The sequence below is a fragment of the Podarcis gaigeae genome (genome assembly GCF_964106915.1).
Source record: "Podarcis gaigeae genome assembly, chromosome: 18".
Lineage (NCBI taxonomy): Eukaryota > Metazoa > Chordata > Lepidosauria > Squamata > Lacertidae > Podarcis > Podarcis gaigeae.
In genome coordinates, this window is record NC_139696.1 from 4,107,611 (window position 1) to 4,131,030 (window position 23,420).

General features: G+C 49.4%; 1 protein-coding gene across 3 annotated transcripts in view; it reads left to right on the forward strand.

The window, feature by feature from the left end:
- SBNO2 (strawberry notch homolog 2) overlaps positions 1 to 23,420 on the forward strand; it is a 114,641-nt gene continuing 91,221 nt past the window's right edge. The window contains exons 1-2 of one of the 3 annotated variants that reach the window (XM_083720183.1): positions 18 to 153; positions 3,890 to 4,231. Coding sequence is in view for 1 of the 3 variants with exons in the window: in XM_083720182.1 (XP_083576308.1) it covers positions 4,046 to 4,060; positions 4,110 to 4,231 (137 nt within the window). In the remaining 2 variants the exon portion in view is untranslated. Of the gene's footprint in view, positions 154 to 3,889; positions 4,232 to 23,420 lie in introns of those variants that run through there. The other 2 variants (XM_083720182.1, XM_083720184.1) reach the window with 2 other exon arrangements.

A 23,420-nucleotide genomic window follows, 5' to 3' on the forward strand; every position in this document is an offset into this window, starting at 1 on the left:
TGCCACTTCCTACTGCAGCTTCAGGGCTGACAAAGGAGAAAGTGAAACTAGATACTCCGGTGAAGAATTCTGACTTCGTGTGGAGAGTAAACAAAAGGCTACTTCTGGATCCTCACCTCGGAAGGAGCAGGTCAGAGAACCCAGACCTCCCAGGTAAGGGCAGAGATCAGATCGGGGATGGTTTAACACCCCCTAGTAATGGGAAGGGACGTGGGTGGTCTAAACCACAGAGCCTAGGACTTGCCGATCAGAAGGTCAGCGGTTCGAATCCCCGTGACGGGGTGAGCTCCTGTTGCTCACTCCCTGCTCCTGCCAACCTAGCAGTTCGAAAGCACGTCAAAGTGCAAGTAGATAAATAGGTACCGCAGTGGCAGGAAGGTAAACGGCGTTTCCGTGCGCTGCTCTGGTTCGCCAGAAGCGGCTTAGTCCTGCTGGCCACATGACCCGGAAGCTGTTCGCCGGCTCCCTCAGCCAGTAAAGCGAGATGAGCGCTGCAACCCTAGAGTCAGCCACCACTGGACCTAATGGTCAGGGGTCCCTTTACCTCTTTACCTTTTAGTGATGGGAAGTAGGACGGGATCTACTGAGTCTCTGGAGGATCATAGTTCAGTGGGAGGACACCAGCCTGGAATGCAGAAGGATTCAGGCAGAAGGACCCAGCCATGCTTAATTTATGCAGACTCATTGTTATTGTTTTTTAACCTCTCTGTCAGTATGCACAACACTTTAACGACCCATTGTATAATGAAATAGATAAATAGCAAACTATAAATAATAATAAAACAGCAAATAAATAATCCACCAACAGGTTAACTTTATTTATTTCTATTCATTTATGTACAGTATTTATGGCCCACGCTTCAGTGGATGTTTTCAATCCCCGACAGGAGAAGTAATAAAAATAAATAGAGCCAAACAATAGTTACAAAACTTCACAAAACCACACAGACGGGCCCATTAAACGACAAATTAACAATTCTGTCCTAAGGAAAACTGTAAGGATAAAAATTTAAATGTCCTATTTAACCTGGGTGAAAGACAAACACAAGACATTGCAATAAATTTAGTAGTAAAAACAATTCAAAATGATTAAACAGCCAATCGTAACAATTCAGTTTTTAATTTATGGCAACAACATGGCTACTGCTGTTGCTATATGCATAATAATAATAATAATAATGTCAATCAGTTGGAATGAATTAATCAGAATGAAATGATTAATGAACTAAGGTTTGTTTAACTATGTGGCAAGCCTGGGAAAAAGCCTGGATGTTGTTGTTTTTGTATGATGTTGTTGTTGTTATTGGATGTTGTTGTTCCTGCTTTCTATACATTTTAAAGAACGGGCAGGCTACGAAAACCAAAACACAACTTTAATATGAAAACACAATTAAATTAGAAACAGGTTAAGGCCATTTAAAATTGCAAAGTGTATTATTATTACTGACTACTGCTGCTGCCTAGATCCAAACAATTAAGAAAAATTCCCTGCGTGCGTTCCCTAAGCTTCATTCCGCCCACTCCCGACTCCTGCCCATTCAGTTTAGCCACCCGCTTCTATAAAGATAGCTAGATAGTAACAATAATAATAATAATTTATTACTTATACCCCACCCATCTGACTGAGTCTCCCCAGCCACTCGGATGGCTCCCAATAGATAGATAAGGGTAAAAAGTGATGACACACGTCTGGATTCCATTCGACAGCCGCCACATCCCGGGTCAGGAGCACATCCTTGTTCTCTACATCACTTCCCATGACCCTCGGTTATTCGACGGCTGGGATAGCTCAGCCGGTAAGAGCGTGAGACTCTGAATCTCAGGGTCATGGGTTTGAGCCTCATGTTGGATTAAAAAAAAGATTCCTGCTATTGGATTACTGTATTAGATTCCTGTTATCAGATGTTCTTTGGGATCACTTCTGCACCTCCCATCTGACGCCCCGCCCCCAGTCTATTGCCAAAGGGGTCTCTCCAACTATAGAGATGGTATGTGGCGGAGAGATCGCCCCCGGCCGGAAGGTGCACGTAGTCCACAGGGGCGGGGAAAATGGCCATCCTGAACTTCAGTTCCCATAATGCCTCGCAAGGGGTCTTCTGGCCAGGGCTGATGTGAGTTGGAGTTCGACCTGCGGGCTATTCCATGTATTATACTTGGGGTTTACCATATATAATCAGGCTTCCTCAAGCTTGGCCCTCCAGATGTTTTAGGCCTACAACTCCCATTATCCCTAGCTAGCAGGACCAGTCGTGTCAGGGATGATGGGAATTGTAGTCTCAAAACATCTGGAGTTTGAGGAAGCCTGTATAGAATAATAATGTAGATTATTACTCTATAACATATTATAGATATGTCACCAAATGTCAAAGAAATAAACAACTACCTGACTTTTAGAAGACATCTGAAGGCAGCCATGTTTAGGGAAGCTTTTAATATTTGGTGAATTATTGTATTTTAATATTTTGTTGGAAGCCCCACACAGTCCCTGGGATAGGCGGGGTATGAATAAAATATTATTATTACTATTATTACTATTATTATTATTATCATTGCACACAAATCTAAAAAAGATATAACACAGAGATATACATAACACACAAACAATCTCTCAAAGGACCTGTTGACGGCATTTTACCATTGCACTGTGGAGAGTGTATTAACTTATGGTCTGTGCGTGTGGTTTGGGAGCTGCAAGGCCAGGGAAAAAAGAACGCTATCCAGGGTTGTAAAGACTGCAGAGAGAATAATTGGGTGCACTCTTTCCACCTTGGATCAAATCTACGCTTCCAGGTGCCATAAGAAAGCGGCAGAGATAGCGCAGGATAGTGCACACCGAAGAAATGATCTCTTTCCGCTTCTGCCTTCTGGAAGAAGGTCCAGGGTTATAAAGGCCAGGACTAGCCGCCTGAGAGTTTCTACGCAAATGCAATTCTGGTTCTAAACGCAGCATAAGGGGTCTCTATAGTACAGTGTATTTTAAAATGGGGTTTCAGAGTTTTTAGGGGGTTTTGAATGTTTTATGTAGTTTTTCAATTTCATTGTTCTGCATGGGACAATGACAATAAAGATATTGTATATCGTATATCAGGGGTTAAACCACAGAGCCTAGGACTTTGTTTTTTAAGTGATGTAGGACGCGGGTGGCGCTGTGGGTTAAACCACAGAGCCTAGGACTTGCCGATCAGAAGGTCAGCGGTTCGAATCCCCGCAATGACGGGGTGAGCTCCCGTTGCTCAGTCCCTGCTCCTGCCAACCTAGCAGTTCGAAAGCACATCAAAGTGCAAGTAGATAAATAGGTACCGCTCCAGCGGGAAGGTAAACAGCGTTTCCGTGCGCTGCTCTGGTTCGCCAGAAGCGGCTTAGTCATGCCGGCCACATGACCCGGAAGCTGAACGCTGGCTCCCTCGGCCAATAAAGCGAGATGAGCGCCGCAACCCCAGAGTTGGCCACGACTGGACCTAATGGTCAGGGGTCCCTTTACCTTTTAAATATTTTGCTGGAAGCCGTCCAGAGTGGCTGTGGAAAGCCAGCCAGATGGGCGGGGTATAAATAAAATATTATTATTATTACTATTATTACGTATTATTATTATAGCACACAAATCTACAAAATATAGAGATATACATAACATACAAATATAGAGGAATTTTGAATATATTATAAAAAGTAGTAATGTCACAACAACGTAGATAAATAAAAAAATACGATATATATTGAAAAGAAAAATACAATATATATTGAAAGCACTGTATATTATAAAAAGTCTTAAAGTCACAATAACGTAGATAAATAATAAAATACAATATATATTGAAAGTACTGTAGGTGTTGTAAAAATACCCCAGCGCGACTTTAACATTGCATATTTATTTATTTAAAAAAAAAACAAGCCCCTCCCGCCTCCCCCGGCTTCCTCCTAAGTAGGAGAAGCCACAGAAAGACCTGAGAAGCGAGGGAGGGAACCCGGAAGTGTCGTCACGGCTCCCTTCGCCCCTCCCTCCCGCTCCCTTTTTCCGGGCCGGAAGTCCGCGCCCGCCTCCTCCAAGATGGCGAACCCGGAAGTCGGCGAGAGCCCGAGCCAGCCAGCCGAGGGGAGCCGGGAGCCCTGAGCTCGGGCTGAAGCGGCGGCAGCAGCGGCCGCCTGGCCTGGCGCCTCGCCTCCGTCCCTCCCTCCCCGCCCGCCGGCCTTCACGCGCGTTAGTGAGGAGGAGGAGGAGGAGGGCGAAGTCAAGGTGAGAGCGGCCCCCTCCCCTCCCCTCCCCCATGACCCCTCCCACTCCAGTGACGTCAGCAACGCCCCTCAAGCCAGCCCCCCCACCTGCCGCTCCCTGCGCCCCTTCCAGCTGAGCTGCTCCCCTTTCCCTCCCTCCCTAAGCCCCTCCCCTTCACTGACGTCACTACACCCCCCCAGCTCAGCCTCCTCAACCCCCAACTTGTATTGGGGAGGGGGTGTCTGTCCTCCCCTGCTTGCCCCCCTTTCCCCAAATCCTAGTCCTCTCTCGGGTCCCATGGGGAGGGGATGGATTGGCAGCTGGAAGGCAGCCCCCCCTCGTTTCCCCGTCTCTCCCTCCCACAATTCCTCTTTTGGGGGGGTTATTTCAAGGGGAGAGCAATTTGGGGGTTGTATTTTTTTTTTGGGGGGGTGTAGGGGAGCCCAAGGAGAGTCCCTCTCCTCCCGCTCTGAAAGGTGGATTGGTTTTGAGTTGGTGGGGGCCTTTCTCCTAAGGCTTTCTGCTTTCCCAATGGGAAGGGTGGGATGAGTTCATTCCCCAAAGGTGTGTGTGAGAGAGAGACACCCCCATTTGCACTGTAACGGGGGGGGGGGGGGGCTTTACCTGTTACCTGACTCTAAAGCAATCCGTCCCACTTTAAACAGCCGCTACTTCCCTGCTCCCTCCCCCTAAAGAGTCAGGAGCTGTACTTTGATAAGGGTGCCGAGAGTTGTTAGGGGACCAGGTCTCTCCCCATGTGGTGTTATGGTTTCCAAAGCTCCCTGAGAAGAGGGATGGATTGTTAAACCTTTGTAGTTTTGTTGGGGGGGGGGGTAGCCTGTCGGGAACTACACCTTCCAGGAGCTCCCCGTGGAGGAAGCTGGGGCAGTTTACAGCGGTATGATACCGCTTCCATGGTTGTTCCGGCCAGCAGATGGTGTTGTGGTGGCGGGAGGGTCAAGCCGGACAAGTTTTATTCTACCTCTCCTCAAATTTTCACTGGTTTCTGTTCACTAATCCAGCACCCCCTGTGTTTCATTTGTGTCTGTGTTCCTTCCCCTTGTGGTTCTCTGTTTCCTCTTGCTTCTCCCCAAATTGGGGGTGACTGGTGGTCGAGGGACCTCCGTGGAGGACTTGGGGGATAAAGCTTCTTGGGGGATAAAGCTTCTTCGGAAATCGAATACACACCTGTCGGTGCGCGTTGTTACATCATATATATGTGTTTTTTAAAAGCAAAGAACTCTGCTTCGTCAGAGAGGTTGGGAAGCTAAAGCGGGGTCTTAACTAGTTCAACAACCCCTCCAGTACAGTGGTACCTCGGGTTAAGTACTCCATTCGTTCCGGAGGTCCGTACTTAACCTGAAACTGTTCTTAACCTGAAGCACCACTTTAGCTAATGGGGCCTCCTGCTGCCACTGTGCCGCCGGAGCACAATTTCTGTTCTCATACTGAAGCAAAGTTCTTAACCTGAGGCAATATTTCTGGGTTAGTGGAGTCTGTAACCTGAAGCGTATGTAACCCGAGGTACCACTGTAATTGGAATGGGAGGGGGCAACAGGCTTCCTTCATAGAATTCTAGAATTGTAGAGTTGGGTCATCTAATTCAACCCCCCAGCAATACAGGAATTTGAACTTACTTACTCCCCTCCATCCCATTTCTTTCTCCCTACTCATCCTCCAACCCCTCTTTGACTTATTGGTCATCGGCCAGACAGAGAGAGACCTTCCGCAAATCTTATCTCTGAGCCCTTCCGGCCTGCGCTTTGTTTTTCTCCCCTCTCCAGACTCCTGAATGCGGGGGGGGGGGTTCTCCTTCAGAATGACCCTCTTCTCTAATGGTTCTGTCACCCTCTGCATCCTGACCTCCCTCGTCCATGCTGTGGACGAGGAGGCGGAAGATTCCCTTGGCTGTATCGCTTCCTCTTGTTCCCCGATCGCAAGAAGATGTACAGGAGAAGATGGACTTTTCTCCTCTCTCTCTCTCTTCTGTGATTCATCCTCTTACTTATAGTGTTCCTGGAAGCAGACCTCTGACCCTGTCCTGGTTATCGCTGTCCTGAAGGAAGCGCAGTTCCTCCCACCTGTTGAGTGGTTTCTCAGCAGGGGTGTGTTCTTTATGAGGGCGGACCAATTGCCCAAATGTCCCTTTTCCGCACGCTGGGACAGAGACCTCTCAAAATACAAGCCGTTCCTTTTTTTTAAAATAAAAAATCCTTGTTAAGCTTCCAGTCCTCAGGCCAAAGGGTCGGAGGGGTCAGCACTTTTGCCCCTCGGGTCTTGAGGCCTGGACTGGTTGGCGATCTGAACAAGTCCCCCTCCCTCCTCTGCTGATCAGAGTTCTCACTGGGGCAGCTTCTCCTCAATGACGGCCAGCTTCCTTGTTCCCATGGAAATGGGTCCCCCTGTTTGCCCATACAGTGGTACCTCAGGTTAAGAACTTAATTCGTTCTGGAGGTCTGTTCTTAACCTGAAACTGTTCTTAACCTGAAGCACCGCTTTAGCTAATGGGGCCTCCCGCTGCTGCCGTGCCGCTGCTGCACGATTTCTGTTCTCATCCTGAAGCAAAGTTCTTAACCCGAGGTACTATTTCTGGGTTAGTGGAGTCCGTAACCTGAAGCGTATGTAACCTGAAGCGTATGTAACCCGAGGTACCACTGTACTTGGTCTGGCCCCGAGTTTCTGGAAGCTAGCTGGACAGGGGAAGGAGTTTGCGTTGCCTTCAAAGACTTGTGCATGGGGCTGGCCTGCCTCCGAGGAGTCCCCCTTCCGCCTGTCAGAATAGCGAAGATACCACTTCTTCTTCCTTAAAGAAACACTAGACTCTTCTTTCTTGCGGCTGTTCCTTCCCCTCCTCTACTTCCTCCTCCAAGAGAAGGCTGTAGTTCTGCAGCAGAGCACCTGTGCTGCATAATAATAATAATAATAATTTATAATTTATACCCCGCCCATCTGGCTGGCCTCCCCAGCCACTCTGGGCGGCTTCCATAAAAAACAAAAATACAGTAAAATATCACACGTTAAAAACTTCCCTGAACAGGGCTGCCTTAAGATGTCTTCTGAATGTCAGGTAGTTGTTTATCGCTTTGACATCTGCTGGGAGGGCGTTCCACAGGGCGGGCGCCACTACCGAGAAGGCCCTCTGCCTGGTTCCCTGTAGCTTTGCTTCTCGCAATGAGGGAACCGCCAGAAGGCCCCCGGTGCTGGACCTCAGCGTCCAGGCAGAATGATGGGGGTGGAGTCGCTCCTTCAGGTATACTGGACCGAGGCCATTTAGGGCTTTAAAGGTCAGCACCTACACTTTGAATTGTGCTCGGAAACGTACTGGGAGCCAATGTAGGTCTTTCAAGACCGGTGTTATGTGGTCTTGGCGGCCGCTCCCAGTCACCAGTCTAGCTTCCGCATTCTGGATTAATTGCAGTTTCCGGGTCACCTTCAAAGGTGGCCCCATGTAGAGCGCATTGCAGTAGTCCAAGCGGGAGATAACCAGAGCATGCACCACTCTGGCGAGACAGTCCGCAGGCAGATAGGGTCTCATCCTGCGTACCAGATGGAGCTGCCCTGGACACAGATTTGACCTGTGCCTCCATGGACAGCTGTGAGTCCAAAATGACTCCCAGGCTGCGCACCTGGTCCTTCAGGGGCACAGTTACCCCATTCAGGACCAGGGCATGTAGAAGACAGGGCTGCTTGAAGCTGACTTAGTGTTCTTTGCACTGATCAGCTGTGGTGATGCTGGGGATTAAAACCTGGGACCACCTTCAAGCAAAGCTCAGGCCCTCCCACTCAACTGCACCCCTTGCCTCCACCTCGATAAGAGTTAGATTTGCCAGGAGGGTTTGCTGACCGCTGTACAGTACATACTTTCCTGTCGTTTCTCCCCTGCCCCATGGCTCCTCCTTTGAGATCCTTTTTCGCTTCTTCCCCCTTTTTTGAAAGGTGCGGTGATTAATTGGTTGGAAATCTCCAATGAATGAGCGCCCCTGTAGTAAGCACAGCTGTTCTGATTCATTTCCTGGAGCGCCTTCCTTAAAAGGAGCCCACAACACCCCCTCTGGCCAAGGGTGTGGCTGAGCCCTGCTAGCAGCCTGATGCCCTGAAGGCAGCTGGCTCTGGGGTGTGGCAGGCGAGCTCTTTCGAAAGCTGATTTGTCGTGTGCGGGGACACCAGGCGTGCCGCAAACTCCTGACCTCTTCCTGGGCTGTTGCGACACGCTTTGGCATCTGCGTGGCCCAGAATTTGAAACGGGGCCCGCTGACGTTCCTGAGTTGCGGGGGGTTGGGCTAGATGACCCGTGGGGTCCCTTCCAATGCTATGATTCTGGGACGCTGCCCCAGTTTTGCCTTCCAGCCTGAAAGGCTTAAGCTTGCTCAGCTCCGTTACAACTGAGCCGTGCGGACAGCATCAGGAGGCACAGGAATATAGAAAGCTACAGATAAATTGCAAACAGATTGAAACCTCGGCAGGATTATTGTAATAACCTGCAGTTTCACAAGAGCATATGTTTAAAGAAGATGAATAAATGGAACAAACTAAGTTAATTTGGAAATGCAGAAGGTATTAAAAAGTAAATTTAAGGAGCCTCAGAGAGTGGGGGAAAGAAGTCAGGTTTTGAAATGTCGAAATGATTGTAAAATCAGTCAAATGCATAAATCTGAAAAGTATGTAGGAATATAGAAATCTGCCTAAGTGACGTGTGGCTGCCTCTTGTGGCAGTGAGTCCCTTAAGCTAATTAAGTTTACTCTGAAGATGTACTTTTGCCTCTTTCTTATAGTTTACCGAGCTTCCTTCCTGGAACGTTTTCTTTCCTTCTGAGTTTCCTTGTATAGCTTGCTCTTCCTATATTTTAGGGGGTAGGACTAGATGACTCTTGATACCCCTTTCCAGCCCTGCAGTTCTATTATTCTGTGAGGTCAGGGCGGCATGCATGGTTCTCCCTGTACAATCCATGCACGGGGGAGATACCAAAGGGGGCCCTCTCTTTGGAGGCGGAATGAGGGCGTCTGCCAGCCCACTTGTGCTGACATTATCGTCTTAATGGGGATGGTGTTATAACTGGGGGGGAGGGTATTGTTTATTTGGGGTGGGGCTGTTTTAAATTGTTCTTAAGGGTTAGTACAGTCATACTTTGGTTTTTGAACAACTTAGTTCTCGAACGTTTTGGCTCCCGAATGCCGCAAACCCCCCGGAAGTGAGTGTTCCAGTTTGTGAACATTCTTTGGAACCTGAACGTCTAGCAGGGCTTCCGATTGGCTGCAAGAGCTTCCTGCAGCCAATCAGAAGCTGTGCTTTGGTTTCTGAACGTTTTGGAAGTCAAACGGACTTCTGGAACGGGTTCCGTTTGACTTCTGAGGTACATCTGTATTTTGCATTTTTTTTGGTTCTCTAAGGCTATACTACTACATCCTACTACTATATATACTACATCCTTTCAAATGCGTTTGTGGGATGGGGTTTGCTGTTATTTTCATTTTGACCGTTCGCTTGTGTTTTGAACCACCCAGAGCTCTTGTGATGAAGGGCAGTAAAGAAATCTTAATAATGTCCTCCAAACAACCCTTTGAGGTAGGTTAGCCCGAGCGTAGGAAGCTGACCAAGGATTGCCCAGTGAGCAGAGTGGGATTGGAACTCGGGACCTCTGGGATATCATAAACGCTGACGGGTGTTTCTGAGCCTTCGCCCTGGCTTCGACACGAAGGAACTTGCAGCCAGCCTCCTCCACATAGCCAGGATTAGGCGCTGGGGTCCCTGTGGCTTCTCGTCAGGCTTGAACCCATCGTGCGTCTTCTTTAGAAAATCAAGTCATCACCTCTTATCTGACTCTTCTCCCTGCGAGGGTTTGACGCTGCTGTCAGCAAAACCAGCAAATCTGGCTCTGTTCTGCCCTAGGGCAGGGCACGGAGAAACCCTGGATTTTTCAGCAAACTATAGGCATGCCTCTTTTATCTTGCTGGAGGGAGGCCTTCTCTGCACGACACTGGGAACTGAGTTTACCCGAGGTTTCTTTTCTTCACGGCACAGGGAGCCAAGTGCCTAGCTGCTGACAACTCCCCGGGAAGGTTTCGTTGCAAAAGAATAATTGAGGTGTGCGGAGGGGGACTCCTTTGAAGGCGGGTCAGGTGTGTTGAATGTTGACTTTGGCAAGGAGGCCCCGATACGCTCGGGAGAAGCTCTGAGCTGCCTGCCCCAACAGAAAATCAGGTTCCAGGAGGAGCGTCACGCGGGGAGGGATCCCTTGCGCCGTCGGGGCTCGCGGATCTCAGCGGCTGCGGGGATGTTTGGGCTCGGCGCGGCTTTCGTGAAACGGCCAGGGCAACCGAGGAAACAGACGGTATGCAGCTTTCTTTCAGGTCTTGGCGGGGGTTAGGACTCCTCGGTGGCGGGTTCTGGGGATTCGTCGCCAGCTTTAAAATCCAGGCACCTGGGAGCTTTTTCCGATGGGGACATAGGATGCCGCTTGCTGTTGAGCCAGAGCCGTTGGGTCCATTTGATTCAGTATTGTCTGCCCTGACTGGCAGCGGCTCGCCAGGTCTTCATGCAGCAGGTTCTTTCCCCAGCCCTCCCGGGAAATTGAACCCGGGACCGTCTGCATTCAGAGCAGGCGGCCTGCCACGGAGCTGTAGAACGAAGCCAGACTCCAGTCCTCGTGGCTTTGAACGAAATAAATAGGAATGTCCTGCTGTATTGTTTTTAACACTCGATTGGGAGCCGCCCAGAGTGGCTGGGGAAACTCAGCCAGATGGGTGGGGTGTAAATAATAAATTATTCTTATTATTATCCTATCCCCCAAAGGAGAGTCATAGAATTGTAGCGTTGGAAGGGAACTCCAAGGCTCATCCAGACCAACCTCCTGAAATGCAGGAATCCTGTACTCGTTGTATACCTATGACTTTATTTCATCTGATCTATCCACTGCAATTATTAAATTTGCAGATGATACCACCACAATGGGTCTAATTACAGGTGGAGATGAATCAGTGTATCGGGAGGAGGTTCAAAAGTCTCCACATGATGCCTAGAGAACAACTTGCACCTAAATATCAGCAAGACAAAGGAGATGGTATTGGACTTTCGGCAAAAGAGAGGAGAACTATCCCCATCGTATATCAGAGGGCGCTGTGTGGAAAGAGTCTCTTCCTTTAAATTCCAGGGAGTTTACCTTAGTGAAGACCTCACTTGGAAATTCAATACAACCCAGGTGATTAGGAAGGCCCGACAGAGACTCCCATTTCCTCAGGGTCTTGCGAAACAATGTCAAACAAAAATTGATCATCTTTTAGCGGGCCACAATAGAAAGTGTCCTTTCATACTGTATTACAGTGTGGCACGCTAGTTTGACAGCCGCGGACAGGAAGTCCCTACAGAGGGTGGCGAATGCAGCACATGACATCATGGGCTGTCCCCGGAGTTCGCTAGATGACATTGTGGGAGACCACTGCCTCAGGAGAGCGAGGCAAATTCTTAGGGACGACTCACACTCTGGCCAGCACTTCTTTAATCTCCTACCTTCGGGAGTATAGTATAGTCAGCCGCACCAACAGGTGAAAGAACAGTTTTTATCCATGGGCTGTTGGGCTGCTGAATAGAAAAAAACAGTGGTGTAATTGACTTCTGACGAGCACACAGAGCGCAATCAAGACTGAGTATATGGGGGGGGGGGGCTTGTTTAATTTCACTGCACACAGGTGGTGTAGTGACAATAATTTATTATTATTTTGCTCAACACGGAGCTCGAACCCAGGGCACTGAGATTAAGAGTCTCATTTCCTTAATATCATGGCACATCCAGCTCAGAAACATCTGTACTGACGGGATGCAACTCTCCAGGGCTTTAGGCAAGGGACCTGCATTTATATATGTGTTACGTCCTGCTGGCTTCTGTCAGTCTTGAGAGACAGTGGCGCACATCCCCGGGGGTGAAGTCAAACAGCTGCACTAGCAGCAATGACGTGATCTCCCTGTATTAATTGTACGCTGCCCACCTGACTCTGTCATGGATACTTTATTTGAGATTCCTGCATTGCTGGATGTTAGACCAAATTATCCTCAGGGGTCCCTTCCAACTCCACAATTCTGTGGTCCTATGATTCTCATTCCCTGGCTTCATCCTGCTCTGGCTGCTGCGGTGACAGTATTTGCAACCTGAGCTCGAACGATGGGAAAGTCGAGGAAGAGGCAGCGTGACAAAAGTTTGCAGAATCATGTAGGGCAGAACTTGCGACCTTCCAGCATTGGATGATTCAAGATGGGATATAAAAAGAAGTCTTCTTCATGCAGCACAGAATTAAATTCTGGAATGCTCTCCTGCGGGAGGCAGCTGATGACCACCAACCGGGACAGCTTTAAAAGACGATTAGACAAAAAGAACGTCAAATCTGAGGAAGTCTGGTGCTGATAAACCTTTTCTGGATTTCACATCTTGCATGATTTCTCCCCACCCCATAATCACAATGTTCTGTAAATGAAGGTACCAGCGGTTCAGTGTTAGAAACTAAGATATATAATGCAATTGCCAAATGACACCTTAAAGCTAGGTTAAGGTCGCACAACGCAAGAGAATGTCCAGGCACCGGGTTTTTGTGTGTGTGTGTGTGCAATGAAGTTTGTTGTTGTTTATTTCCTTTCTATATATTTTAAAGAACAAATCGCAATGTGCTTTACAGGGTCCACCTTATCAGTAAAGGTAAAGGGACCCCTGACCACTAGGTCCAGTCGTGACTGACTCTGGGGTTGCGGCGCTCATCTTGCTCTATTGGCCGAGGGAGCCGGCGTACAGCTTCCAGGTCATGTGGCCAGCAGGACTAAGCCACCTCTGGCGAACCAGAACAGCGCACGGAAACGCCGTTTACCTTCCCGCCAGAGCGGGACCTATTAATCTACTTGCACTTTGATGTGCTTTCGAACTGCTAGGTTGGCAGGAGCAGGGACCGAGCAACGGGAGCTCACCCCATCGCGGGGATTTGAACCGCCGACCTTCTGATCGGCAAGTCCTAGGCTCTGTGGTTTAACCCACAGCGCCACCCGCGTCCCTGCCTGGGAAAGATGGAGAAGGGGAAAGATGGATGGCGCAAGGAGAAGGGGACGACAGAGGACGAGATGGTGGGACAGTGTTCTCGAAGCTACCAGCGTGAGTTTGACTAAACTGCGGGAGGCAGTGGAAGACAGGAGTGCCTGGCGTGCTCTGGTCCAGGGAGTCACGAAGAGTCGGAAACAACTAAACAATAACAACCCCAGACATGCAGAACGTCAATGGCATTTTATAATCTCAGTTTATCGTTGATTTCATCTTTTTGATGTCTTTTTTGCAAACCACTTTGAGGTTTTCTTTAAAAAAACAACAACAACAACCATCGAGCAGCGTGTGAATTGTGTGAAATAAATTTGCTTGCGCAGAAAGAGTCTACGTCCTGGGCGCTGACCCCCACAAACCCACCGCCTTCTGTAGCGATTCCATTGTGGGATGAAGAAACCCAAAGTGTCTGTCTGCTGCATCTTCGGTAATCGTCTTCCAAAACAACTCCTCTATTCCAAACTTAAAATGGAAAGCATAATGCTGGTGGTCAACAAAAGAGGTTTAAAGATTGTCTCAAGGCAAATCTATAAAAATGTAGTATAAACACTGACAACTGGGAAACACTGGCCTGCGAGCGCTCCAGTTGGAGAACAGCCTTGACCAAAGGTGTCCTGGGCTTTGAAGACACTCGAACTCAGGACGCAAGGGAGAAACGTGCTAAGAGGAAGGCACGCTTGGCAAACACTCACTGGGATCAACTCCCGCCCGGAAACTTATGTCCCCACTGTGGAAGGACGTGGGGATCCAGAATTGGCCTTCACAGTCACTTACGGACTCACTGTTAAAACTGTTTTTATGGAAGACAATCTTACTCGGCTACGAGGGATCGCCAAAGAAGCAGCAGCATGGGAAACAAGCTTTGCGTGAAAAACGAGCTTGGCATGAGAACCCTCTGGCCCGGGGATAAAACTTAAGTGCCCCGTCTTTGGATAAAGCTCACCCCCCCCCCCGTGACTTTTAGCACCCGGCGTATTGACGTATGCGTTAACAAAGAAAAGTGCAGGGAGGCATCTTGGATTTACGCTGCTGCTAAAAGGCATGGAATCCTGAGCCTGGGTGCCTGCGGATGGGAACCCTGACAAGAAAGCGATGCCTGTGGACTTGGTCTTGCAAGGGATCTGCTTGTTACGTAGGAGTCAGGGTGGATAAAAATCAATGACTTAAAATAAAATAAAATTGGATTTTTAAAAAAATTAAATCGGATTTTTTTTACTTAAATCGGATTTTTAAAATAAAATGACTTTGGAGGAAAAATCTTTCTAAAGATTGTTATTTAAGTTACATTATCATCAAAAGGCTATTCATCAGGAAATAAGGATTTTAAAAAAGTTTTTCATGTGTGCTAAAACGCAGTCTTAAGGTTTGTTTTTTAATTGTTTAACCACATCAGTTAATAAACATGGATACATACGCTATAATGTTATTGTTTTAGTTAAATAAATTGTTTAAATTGTTGTTAAGGAAATGATTATTTTTTCTCCTTCCAATAAAGCACAGCAGAAACGTTGTCCAAATATAAACAGTTAACTTACTAAACCTCACAGTAGTTTCTTAATAGTATATAACCAAATCAGTAATTTTCGATATAACTGTAAAAACTACTCTGAAAATTTATTATTCCAAAAATGAAACATTCACCTGGTTGTAAATATTAAGATGATGCCAGTAAGAATGAGTCTTTCTGTAAAAAGAAAAACGGATTTAAATCAAGTCTTACTGACTAGCCATTTAAATCTTGATTTAAATCAAATCCACCCTGGTAGGAATCATAGAATCATAGAGTTGGAAGAGACCACAAGGGCCATCGAGTCCAACCCCCTGCCAAGCAGGAAACACCATCAGAGCACTCCTGACATATGGTTGTCAAGCCTCTGCTTAAAGACCTCCAAAGAAGGAGACTCTATCACACTCCTTGGCAGAAAATTCCACTGTCAAACAGCTCTTACTGTCAGGAAGTTCTTCCTAATGTTTAGGTGGAATCTTCTTTCTTGTAGTATGGAACCATTGCTCCGTGTCCGCTTCTCTGGAGCAGCAGAAAACAACCTTTCTCCCTCCTCTATGTGACATCCTTTTATATATTTGAACATGGCTATCATATCACCCCTTAACCTCCTCTTCTCCAGGCTAAACATGCCCAGCTCCCTTAGCTGTTCCTCATAAGGCATCGTTTCCAAGCCTTTGACTATTTTGGTTGCCCTCCTCTGGACCCATTCCAGTTTGTCAGTGTCCTTCTTGAACTGTGGTGCCCAGAACTGGACACAGTACTCCAGGTGAGGTCTGACCAGAGCAGAATACAGTGGCACTATTACTTCCCTTGATCTAGATGCTATACTCCTATTGATGCAGCCCAGAATTGCATTGGCTTTTTTAGCTGCCGCGTCACACTGTAGAATCCTCTAGGTGTGAACCTTGCACCGACTGCTAACTGATATAGGGCAATTGTAGGGCGCAGGGAAGCAGCTTTTGCTCTGGGCATTCTGCTTTTGTGTTTGCGTGAGCGAAACGGAAAAAAAGGACTGGATAAGCAAAGGTGATCGGGTACTCGATGGGAAACACCAGATGGGGTGTGGTCCGGCAGGAGCTGACTCACTGGAACTGAATTCTCCTCCCACCATGGCCTAATCCTGGAAAGTTGCGGGCACCTCTTGATGTGGCTGATTGGCAGCGAGATCAGGGCAGGCAGGAGGAAGTGTGCTTTTAAAATAACCAGCAATTAACCGACGGGGGTTGGCTGCCAGGGCGTGTTTGCGATTGTCGCTACCTTAGATGACTTTTCTCAAATAGCGAGAGAGAAGGGAACGGGCCGATTTGTGGTGGTCTCCTCTGGTGCCGTTGGCGGTGTTAGAAACTCAGGTATACAAGCTAGGCGCCAAATGGCTCCTTAAACCCAGGGTTGCAGTCACCAAAATGTTGCATCAAGTAAAACAAGGGTCTTGTTTTTCAAAGGATGGACTGACTGTGATGGATTCTCAGTTAAACATCCGGCTTAACTGCATCCCAGCTCCTGCCAACCTAGCAGTTTGAAAGCACGCCAGGGCAAGTAGATAAATAGGTACCACTGCGGCGGGAAGGTAAACGGCGTTTCCATGCGCTCTGGTTTCCCACAGCCTTACAATGCAGGAGCATCCCTGGCAGATGACCACCCGCCCCCCCCCGCCTCTGGTCTGATCCAGCACATTCTCTCTCCTTTCGAAACACTTTCTTCCCCCTTTATTTTTGCTTATCAGCTGGCGGGAAGGGAGTAGCAAGCAGTGGGTTTTCACGGTTGAGGAAGTGGTTTTTCGTTCGGAGCAGCTGGGCGGGAGGGCAGATCTTTTGGCTTAGCGCGGCTCGCATGTTAAAAAGGAGCGTTTCCCCCTCTGCTTCTGGCGCACTTGCGTCTGTGGGAAGCGCCGTGGGTTCCCCTGGCTCTGCAAGATGGGCGAAGCTGGCATTGGGGCAGTTTGACGCCATAGCGGTGCTTGGCCACAGCTCTTTGGAAAGTCGTGGCCGGAAACCTTGGGGCCAAGGAGGTTATCCGGGGATGGGCCTTAGGCCCACTGGCAGAGTGCCTGCTTTGAAAGCCAAGGGCCCTCTGATTACATCTCAAGCTAAGCACAGAAAGGGGACAGACTTCTCTCTGCCTGAGGCCCTAAAGGTAAAGGGACCCCTGACCATTAGGTCCAGTCATGGCCGACTCTGGGGTTGCGGCGCTCATCTCGCTTTACTGGCCGAGGGAGCCGGCGTACAGCTTCTGGGTATGTGGCCAGCAGGACTAAGCTGCTTCTGGCGAACCAGAGTAGCGCACGGAAACACCCTTTACCTTCCCACCAGAGCGGTACCTATTTATCTACTTGCACTTTGACGTGCTTTCGAACTGCTAGGTTGGCAGGAGCAGGGACCGAGGAACGGGAGCTCACCCCGTCGCAGGGATTCAAACCGCTGACCTTCTGATCGGCAAGTCCTAGGCTCTGTGGTTTAACCCACAGCGCCACCCGCGTCCCTGCCTGAGGCCCTAGAGAGAGCTAAACTGCGGAACTCTCTCCCACTGGACGCAATGGTGACCGCCAATTTGGATGGCTTTAAAAGAAGATCAAGCAAATTAATGGAGGAGAAGAGGGCTATTGAGGGCTGCTTGCCACTCTGGCTGTGCTCTGTCTCTGCCCTCAACAGTGGTTTGGGTTCTCAGTTGCCGGAAACTGCAGGAAAGGAGAGTGTTGCTCTCGTGCTCGTTGGTTCCCCCCAAAATGGCATCAAAGCTCGCCAAGTCCAACTGTGCTGCCCAGTGTAGGAAATACACTGGCGCAGTATTCCTGATCAGGAGCCATTCAGCTAGGGACTATTTTTAAAGAGAGCTGGGATTTCCAGGAAGTCGGATCTCATCGCCCAGGAACGCATCCTGCGGGTTTTCTGTCCTGACATAGAATCGGTAGTTACAGCCAGTCAGAGATGTGTGGCTACGACATCCCAGATAAGATCTGACTGCGGGCCGTACTTATCAGCCAGCGGAAATCTTCCCGGAGGCTCTGTGTCATCCAAGGCTGGGTCCCGGAGTTTGCAAATGCCATTTTGCATCTTCGCGGGACCTCTGGTAGAAACTCACGAAAGAGCAAAAAGCTCATCCTTGAGCCGCTAATCCGGAATCAAGCAGCGGTGAGGCAGCGAACCTTTACACTGATTAAAAAAAAAAATTGTTCCTCTGCAAATGGAGAAGTTGCCTTGAAGGAAGTCAGAGTTAAAAGGCTTGTCATGTTTGAAAGTTGCTTGCCTGTTTGTCATTTTTTTCCTAGCGTTTTTGGAGTTTGGAGAGGCAGCCTCTGTGGTTTTTCCTCTGCCGTCAAATTTTGAGTGGAAATCTGGTTGCTGATCTCCTGGCTGGTTGGCTTAAAACAGGCATAGGCAAACTTGGCCCTCCAGATGTTTTGGGGCTACAACTCCCATCATCCCTAGCTAACAGGACCAGTGGTCAGGGATGATGGGAACTGTAGTCTCAAAACATCTGGAGGGCCGAGTTTGTATATTGAAGAGTATTGTGTTGGTGAGCGAGTCTCCTAGGTTCCTCTACCGACAGGGCCAGGGAGAAGGAGGCACGGAGACCTTTTTCTCAAGCTGCTTTCTCAGCAAAAGGAGCGACCGGTGTGAGCTTGTAGCAGATGAGGACATTGTTGGCAACGCTTGTAGGCTTGGGCACCAGTGGGCGACGGGTAAAAGCCATGTAGCCAATTGAGGTTGCTCCTTTGTATGGGATTTAGAAAAGGGGGCACCCTCCTCATAGAATCACGGGATCTTGGCATTGGAAGGAGACCCCTGAGGGTCATGCAGTCCAACCTCCTGCAATGCAGGGATCCCAGCAAAAGGACAGACGGCCATCAAACATCTGATTGCAACCTTTCGAGGGCATCCGTTCTGCCGCCGAGCAGCTGTTGCCGCCTCAAAGTTCTTCTTAACGTTTATCCTTATATCCTGACCTATGAATTCTTAGTCGCCCTCCCTGCAGATGCAATTCTTAGCTGCAACGTATTCTGCTTTTATTGTGTCTGTTTCATGGTTTATTGATTGTCCCCCCCCCCCCTTTCTTAAAAGTGTATTTTTAGTTGATGCAGCCCACCCTGAAACTTCAGGTTGCACCAGAAGTAAAACGATTTAGGTCTGCCAGACTTACTTCAGTGGAGACAAGAAGCTGCCTTCTCCCGGGTCAGATCAATGGTCCATATAGCTTGATATTGTCTGCACCGACTGGCAGCAGCAGCTTCCAGGCTTGTGGGTGTGGGGTGCGTTTCGCAGCCTTACCTGGAATTGACCTATCGCGGATTGAACCCTGTGGCCTTCTGCATGCAAAGCAGATGTTCCGGCGCTGAGCAACGCTCCTTTCCCTAAAAACAAAGCAAGACGCTAGTCCTCATTATAAAATAAAGCAATGCTTTAAATAGGTACATAGAAAGATGCCTTATATTGAGCCAGAAATGGAGTTACCAGGGGTTTTGAACCTGGGGCTTTCTGTGTACGAAGCAGTGCTCTGTAACCGAGCCACGGCCCCTTCTACATAGAAGTGCATGTGTGAACGTTCCCCCCTTCTTCCCATGTCCCCTGGGTGGGCCTAACCAGCCTCTCCCAGACGGAAGCTAGAATATGTTCAGTTGGGATTCCTACATGGTGGGGGGTGGGTTTTAGACTACAGTGGTACGTCGGGTTAAGTACTTAATTCGTTCCGGAGGTCTGTACTTAACCTGAAACCGTTCTTAACCTGAAGCACCACTTTAGCTAATGGGGCCCCCTGCTGCCCCCGCGCCGCCGGAGCACAATTTCTGTCCTCATCCTGAATCAAAGTTCTTAACCTGAAGCAGCACTATTTCTGGGTTAGCGGAGTCTGTAACCTGAAGCGTATGTAACCCGAGGTACCACTGTAAATGACCCTCTTTGTTGACTTGGATGGAGAATAGAGAAGGTTGTGTGTTTAGAAACAAGCCTACTGTACAAGAGTGAGATCTGCCTTCATTGCACCTACCCACTTTCCCCTCTGGCCCTGCCAGCCACTGGTATGTGCCCCCCCCCCCCGGTTGGGAATTCAGCCCTCAGCCTGAGAAAAAGTCCCCCAACCCTGCTGTATTCCCTGGCCTACCTCACAGGGTAGGCGACACACCTTGGAGGAAGGTTGGGGTATAAAAGAAGAACAGATAAAGAGATGAGCCCACCTGTCTTGGGTGCTTTAGTTGAGGTTCCTGCATTGGAAGGGGGTTGGGCTGGATGACCTCTGGGGGTCCCTTCCAACTCTGCAACTCTGTGATCTTCCCACAGGTGAGGCAAGTATTCCCTGCGCTGCGTACTGCTGGCAAAGCACTAAAACTCCAGTTTCCCGCCAACCGCGTTCTCTGAAACGGCACGGCCCTTGGGGGAAGAGCTGTACCACGTGCATTTTCAGAACGTATAAATCACTACTCCCCACCCTGACCCTTCGGGTTCGCAGCATGTTTTCTTTTTACCGTCGCTCTGCCCGTGGTCCCATCTATCAGAGCCGGCTGAGAGCTTATCAGCTGGGATAATTAAACGCTGCCTCTTTGGAAGCTGCTGGGCACCCCTCTAAACGCACACCGGGCAATCGAATATTGCCCCAGAGGGATCATATTTCGGTGTGCCGGTTAGGGAACGCTGGCTGAGCAAGAGTCTTGCTGCTCGGGAGGCTGACCGCTCCGTTCGCACGGCCGGAGAAACATTTCGGGCGTCCAGGAAGCATCCCTGCAATCGTTCGGGGCGTCTGAAGCAAAAAGAGATTGCAGAGAGCTCCAGATTGCAGAGAACTGAGCAAAATGGCCAGAGTTTTCAAGCTTTTTGAGTCCACGGCTCCCTTGACCAAATGCGTTCTTTTCCTGCGACACCCCTCTGGGGCTCAGGAGCCCAGTTATGTCCCCCCTTCCCTGCAGAGCTGCCAGCCCCTCACCCTTTTCCGAACACCCTCCCTTGTGGAGTGTTCCCTCGGCCTCCTCTCCTCTCCCCTCTCCTTGGGAGTCCTCAGGGCAGCTGCTGCTGCTGCCCCGATCTCTGAGCTTCGCCCAAAGAGAGGTGCCTTCTCGCACTGCCCCGCAGGGGCCTGGGAAGAGGATTTCCCCCAGCCGTAGTGGCCCAATGGAATCATAGAATCATAGAGTTTGAAGAGACCACAAGGGCCATCAAGTCCAACCCCCTGCCAAGCAGGAAACACCATCAGAGCACTCCTGACATATGGTTGTCAAGCCTCTGCTTAAAGACCTCCAAAGAAGGAGACTCCACCACACTCCTTGGCAGCAAATTCCACTGTCAAACAGCTCTTACTGTCAGGAAGTTCTTCCTAATGTTGAGGTGGAATCTTCTTTCTTGTAGTTTGGATCCATTGCTCCGTGTCCGCTTCTCTGGAGCAGCAGAAAACAACCTTTCTCCCTCCTCTATGTGACATCCTTTTATATATTTGAACATGGCTATCATATCACCCCTTAACCTCCTCTTCTCCAGGCTAAACATGCCCAGCTCCCTTAGCTGTTCCTCATAAGGCATCGTTTCCAGGCCTTTGACCAATGGACCAATGGAGACTGGCCAGAGGTGAATGTGAGGCCAGCACCTTACCTTGGGGGGCAGCAGCGGGTGCTGCCGGGCCTGCATGGCAGAAAGGCTCCAACTCGGCACTGGGCACTCAGCTCCCAGGCAGGCCTTGCACACAGCAAACACAAGAAACGCCAGCATGGTGCCTGCCTGGCTGCCCGGCCTCCCACTTGTCTGCCCATTCCCAACAGCAAGGGCTGGCGGACTGGGCTCCCTCGCCCACTTGCTTGCTTACTCCGAGGCTGCCTCAGCCCCTGGCACCCAGCACCCCCTGGCCGGCCCCAGAGGCACCATTCGCCTGGGGAGCTTGCAGCCAGGGCTGCTGCAACAACCAGCCATGCAAACCTTTGGGAGGCAGAGATGCGAGAGGACTACTGCAATGCACTCTACGTGGGGCTACCTTTGAAGTTGACCCGGAAACTACAACTAATCCAGAACGCAGCAGCCAGACTGGTGACAGGGAGCGGCCGCCGAGACCATATAACACCGGTCTTGAAAGACCTACATTGGCTCCCAGTACGTTTCCGAGCACAATTCAAAGTGTTGGTGCTGACCTTTAAAGCCCTAAACGGCCTCGGTCCAGTATACCTGAAGGAGCGTCTCCACCCCCATCGTTCTACCCGGACACTGAGGTCCAGCACCGAGGGCCTTCTGGCGGTTCCCTCACTGCGAGAAGCCAAGTTACAGGGAACCAGGCAGAGGGCCTTCTCGGTAGTGGCGCCCTCCCTGTTGAATGCCCTCCCACCAGATGTCAAAGAGAGCAACAACTACCAGACTTTTAGAAGACATCTGAAGGCAGCCCTGTTTAGGGATGCATTTAATGTTTGATGTATCATAGTATTTTAATATTCTTTTGGAAGCCGCCCAGAGTGGCTGGGGAGGCCCAGCCAGATGGGCGGGGTATAAATAATAAATTATTATTATTATTATTATTATCAGAGGAGGAGTGAAGGAAAGAGGGACAGAGGCCAGTGTTGCCCACGGCACCCCTGACCATCATTCTAGGCACCCCAAGGTGCCACGGCACAACGGTTGAAAGCCACTGGCCTACACGGTTCAGAGTGATGTTGGGGCAAGTATGTATGTGTGTGTCTGTGTGTCTGTACTATTTGTCGCTGACCCAGGAGCCTTGGATTGATGAAGATTTCCACCCAGTGTGTGGCAGCTGCGAGGGGAAAAGGCAAATTCCACGCTAGGGATCATTAGGAAAGGAACTGAAAGTAAAAGCGCTGATGTCATTAATGCCTTTATACAGTGGTGCCTCGCAAGACGAAAAGAATCCGTTCCGCGAGTCTCTTCGTCTAGCGGTTTTTTCGTCTTGCGAAGCAAGCCCATTGACGGCTTAGCGGCTTAGCGCTATTAGCGGCTTTTAGCGGCTTATCGGATAAGCGGCTTAGAAAAAGGGGGGGGGGAAGGAAAAAACCCCCGCAAGAACTCGCAATACATTTTCGTCTTGTGAAGCAAGCCCATAGGAAATTCGTTTTGCGAAGCACCTCCAAAACGGAAAACTCTTTCGTCTAGCGAGTTTTCCGTCTTGCGAGGCATTCGTCTTGCGGGGCACCACTGTACAAGCTTGTGGCGCAACCGTGTTTGGAATGTTACGGGCCGTTCTGGTTGCCTCTCCTCAAAAGGGATATTGCAGAGTCGGAAAAGGTTCTGAAAAGGGCAACCGAGGTTGCAGCGTTTGGGGCTTTGTAGGGCAAGGAAGACGTTTATAAAATTATAAAGGGCATCCGATTTATTGGGACAGGTAAATGTCCTTTTTCACGCAGTGCAGAGTTAAACTGTGGAACTCCCTCCGCAGGAGGCAAGGACAGCTGCCAACCTGAATGGCTTTAAAAGAGAATTGGGCAAATTTGTGGGGGAGAGAATTATTCAAACTGCATTTGGAACGTAGAACGAAGTGATGGTTCTGTGCTGTGGACTCCTGGAAGCTCCCATGGCGAGCAAGACCTTTTTTCCAAGCGATCAGGCCTAGGGGATAAAGACAATGGGTTCTTTTCTTTTTATTCTCTTTCCCCTCTGCCCCTAATGCTGACACGCTGCACACAGGAGCAAGCTCGCTAATGTCTCCTGTTGTCTTTGGCAAA